The sequence below is a fragment of the Melitaea cinxia genome, chromosome 3 (genome assembly GCF_905220565.1).
Source record: "Melitaea cinxia chromosome 3, ilMelCinx1.1, whole genome shotgun sequence".
Classification (NCBI taxonomy): Eukaryota; Metazoa; Arthropoda; class Insecta; order Lepidoptera; family Nymphalidae; genus Melitaea; species Melitaea cinxia.
Genome location: NC_059396.1, coordinates 10,736,118 through 10,740,705, shown reverse-complemented (window position 1 = coordinate 10,740,705; position 4,588 = coordinate 10,736,118). Strand labels below are relative to the sequence as shown.

Genomic DNA, 4,588 nt, shown 5'->3' with positions numbered 1-4,588 from the left:
CAAATAAAGGTAAGTTGATTTTTTTTTAAAGCTTACAAAGGAAATTATTATATTTTGTAATATTTGTGGAAGATTGTGTTGAAGGGTTGTGTACCGCCTATAAAGTCAATATTATCTACAATATTTTTTAAATATTATTTACGTTTTTAAATATTAATATGTAATTTAAATATTAAATACGTTGCGTTATGTTTTATATAACATAATTTACTATATCAATTCATTAAACGTGCTTCGTTTTAGGAAGAAACACAAATGGCTGTCAGTTTATTATAACAGTAAAAGGTACTCCATGGCTAGATGGCTTGCATACAGTTGTAGGAAAGGTGTGTATGGTCATTTAGATAAACTGATATAAACACGTTGAAAATTTTAAATTTTTTATATACCTTCATATTAATATTTTGCGGAAGTGTAAATACGCACTTCATATCCATTTTTATTAAAATGTTTCCCTGACTTCTATTAGATGTGTAATTGCAACTAGGTATATAACTTGCAAAGATATTCGTTTTCTGTCTGTGATAATTTCAGTTCAAAAAACTAAGTTAGCTAAGATTTCTTGCTGTTTTCCCTTTCCGTCTAATAAAAAGGAACCACCGATCAACATATATGTTTGATAATGATACTCAAAAAAAAATAAGTCAAATCATGGAATGGAGATTCTTGCCATTCGCATCCACCAAAAATTATTTTTAAACTATAGGTACTGTGTTGTATATTTTAAGCGTTTGTTTTTTGTATTGCAAAAGGTAGTGGAAGGTCAGAAATTCGTACACATGATAGAACAGACACCAACTGACGTCGACGATCGTCCCGAGGTACACGTGTACATAGCCGACTGTGGGCTCCTACCCACGCAACCGTTTTATGTTTCCGACGACTATTACGAGTAAGTTGCTTAAGTTACACTGTTGATCTTGTGATGTTACCTTGTTATAAATTTCAAGAAACAAATAGTTGATGCCATGTTTTTATAAATAAAGAATCGTTTATTCTTTATTTTAATAGTGTTCAGTTATATCGTACTTCGAATTACCCAATCTTTGCGTTCTTTTGGTAACCATTATTTTAACCCGTTTTAACTTTGTGAAAAACTTATAATATACTTACTTATTTGTATGGATCTTGAGCACTGACTTTTAATCTGCATGGAAACAAATTTTGGTTTTCTTCGATGGTATGAAGAAATAGGTAATCATATTGTCGTACAAGGATTCAGTCACGCTTCGCGCCAAAATTGCAACTCGTCTACCTTTCGTAACTTGTTCTTTTTCTTTTCTATCTGTGCGCTATACTATTTATACCTTTGGTAGAAATTAGTGTCTCAATTAAAAATCCATTGTTTTATTAACTTTAAGACGAAATGACTACATGGCATTCGTAATTTTATGGTTAGAGATGTAGATATATTATGAGTAATATGTACGTAAAATTATTTAAAAATCTTTTTATTATATATTTTTATTGCAATATTTTTAATATTTAATAAAATAACGTCCCTTTCGTACGTAAAATCAATAAAATATATAATTGTATATGCACTACCTAGTGTATCGTGCATGAATTACAAACTATAATATTTGCGATTCATGCGTTGACAAAGTGGTCACCAAGCCCTCACGATCCGTCCGGTAACCGTACTTATCAATATATTTGTTCCAGTCTCTGGGGGTGGATCAAAGCGTCTGCCCTCCCGTTGTCGATGTCGTTCTCTATTTTGGGATTTTTTCACTGGATGATCAAGCAGATGCATATTTAATATAACTTATAGATATTTTGATAGGTTGTGGTACTTATTGTTAATCACGACGTGTTGTGCGCGTGAAATCGATGGGAACTATAAAGTGGAAATTCAAAAGCATCCTGGTTAATTTAATAAAATACCTAAACGGGTTTTCACTTGATGCGTGCTCAGCAAACAAATTGTTTTCAATCTCTGTAATGTGTCGATAGTAGGATATTTTACAACATGTTTTCATTTTCAAAAAATATTTATTAAAGTATATTTTACAAATATTTTTCTATTATTTAACTCTTCTTTATAAATACAGTTCTGTTTATCTCCTGTTTAATCCTGTTATTTACAAAGTAAGATTTTTTATCAAAATCGTTTAAATCTTATATATAAATAAAAATTAATATTGCTAAGCGCATAACTCGAGAATGGCTCGACCAATTCGGCTATTTTTTTTTATGTGTGTCTTAAGGCTCACGGAAGGTTTTAATAGTAAACAAAAAAAAAAATTAAAATAAATAAATAAATTTTACTATTAACTTTTGACAGAACGAAGTCTGTCCGGGCAGCTAGTCATAAATAAAAATGCAATTTAGTTTTGTGAGTTCGTTTCTATCTCATTTTAATTATAATTTAATATTTACTTTTCTATATTATTTACACTAACTTATGGGTTACTCTTTATAATTATTATCTATCTATTACTTAAATCAAGGGACTTCTTCACAACCAAAAAATACAGATTTAAATGATATACATACAGGTTCATTATTTTTTTATATATTTGAAAATTTATTGTGTTTTCTTATAATTTAATATCGCAAAAAAGTAATTAGACATAGTTATCGTCACTTTAAAATGAAAGTATTAAACGAGAATTTTCAAATGACAATATTAAATAAATGGCGGAATATCACAAGTAAATAGCTATAACAACGATCAAACAATAAATCACACCACGCTGGCGCTTAGGGCCTGTTTCACCGTTTGTGAATAAAGTTTATCTTGCACATAAAGTTACGAATAGACTTTTAACAGTCGGAGGTAGAATAGAATATTAGTACCTTTTCCGCCTCCATTTATAAACTACAAATTTCAGATTCACAATTGCAAATAGAAATATGACATAAAAATAGTAAAAATCGATGGTGAAAAATAAAAATACATTATAATCTGTTATCGATTGGATACCATCATCTATCAAAAAGTGTTAACAACAAACGGCGAAATTCCTTAGGGCCTATCTTAACAATTGCTAATAAAGTATATCTTACAAATAAATAAGCCTATTAGACTATACATTTTATTGATTACCAGTTTGGTAATAGAAATATCTGACAGATAAATTGAAGTTAAATAGGAAATAGGTACTTTAAAAACTTTTGTACTATATATTTATGGTATGGATATGGTAGGTAAAGACTGGTGGTTAAAAAAAGTAATATTATGATTCACTAGATAAAAAATAATTATTTACTTAGCTTAAAAATTATCTTGTGACATACATACATACGACGGTACTGGCTATGTTTTCCATCGAACTGAGGCTGTTGTTCTAGCGAAGGCCGAGTGAGTATAAATATAATAAATTAAATTTTGACAATAATTACTTAAGATCCGTCAGTATTTCAATTTTGGATTTTAAATAAAATTATTTATTTTTTTGTATGAATTATTATATAACCTTTTTTTTAGATTTCCTTTTTCAGTACTGTTAGTATTATTTAGTTAATGACTTTTGAGCTCGACGTCGTTTTGACTCTATGCGCTGAGACTATTAACAAGGTTCCTCTTATTTTTTTCCCCTGGGTATACCATTCTTTATTCCGGGTTAATTTTACCAAATAAAGAAACTCGGTTAATAAATTTTCATTTTTTTTTTTTTGTCTTTAAATCTCTAAGATATACTAAATGCAGAATTAACAACGTACAACGCAACATGTGAAGCTGCCGACAGGGAGTGAAGATAGACGTTGTTGTTCCTCGTGATGCAAGTGGGTACGAGCGTATCACAGGTATACGGCCGTAGTAGCAGTAGCGGGAGTAGTGATGTGCGGGCGGGTTCAGTGACAACACTTGAGGGTGACGACGGGGAGTGAAGATGGTCGTAGTTATCCTGCAGTATGCTCAAGGGAGTGAAAATACAACGGTTTTCCTTACTAAAGTATGAGGTTATCACAGGAACGTGGCCAGCAGTAGTTGTACCGGCAGCAGGGAGTATTGGGTAGTGGGCGCATGTGCAGGGGCAGCCCAGCGGGGAGTGAAGACGGTCGTTGTTGTTCTTCGCGCGCTAGTCATCGTTCACCACGACAGCTCGGCCAGCAGGAGCAGCAGCGCCAGGAGCGGCGCGGCGGCGCGCGGCGCGGCGGCGGGGGCGGGGGCGGGCGGGGCGCCGGCGGGGGCGGGCGGCGCGCGCTGGCCGGCCGCGGCGCCGCACGCGCGCTCGCAGGACGGCCAGGCGCGGCACACGTCGCACGCCGTGCTGGCCGGCGCCTGGTAGAAAGCGCGCGCGCGGTGGCCTGTGCGACCACGCGCCTTAGCGACTCTCGCACTTACAAATATTAGCAACGGGTGGACCCGACTACCCTCCACCAGAGTATATTGAGGCTATGTTTATATCTTATTTTTATGTCTCCATTGTTTGAAAGTTTTTTATAATACACCTGATGGCTTAGACAAGTGGCATAAACGAAAAACTCATATGTCGAAAGTTAGTGTCATTCCCATGTACATTGAGAATATTATTCTATTTTATTTGTTAGCGTTTAAATGCCACTTATCTAAGCCAGCTGTAGCACATATCGATTTAGATAGTTCATAAAATTTTCGTCGACTCAGCATTTAAAAAAA

General features: G+C 34.2%; 1 protein-coding gene across 1 annotated transcript in view; it reads left to right on the top strand.

Moving 5' to 3' along the window:
- Positions 1-2,017, top strand: part of LOC123669788 (peptidyl-prolyl cis-trans isomerase, rhodopsin-specific isozyme-like) — a 7,665-nt gene extending 5,648 nt beyond the window's left edge. The window contains exons 4-7 of the mRNA XM_045603379.1: positions 1-9; positions 244-326; positions 753-892; positions 1,666-2,017. The exon at positions 1-9 is cut by the window's left edge and continues 111 nt beyond it. Of these exons, the coding sequence (XP_045459335.1) occupies positions 1-9; positions 244-326; positions 753-892; positions 1,666-1,762 (329 nt within the window). The 3' untranslated portion in view covers positions 1,763-2,017. The remainder of the gene's footprint in view (positions 10-243; positions 327-752; positions 893-1,665) is intronic.
- The last annotated feature ends 2,571 nt before the right edge of the window (positions 2,018-4,588 follow it).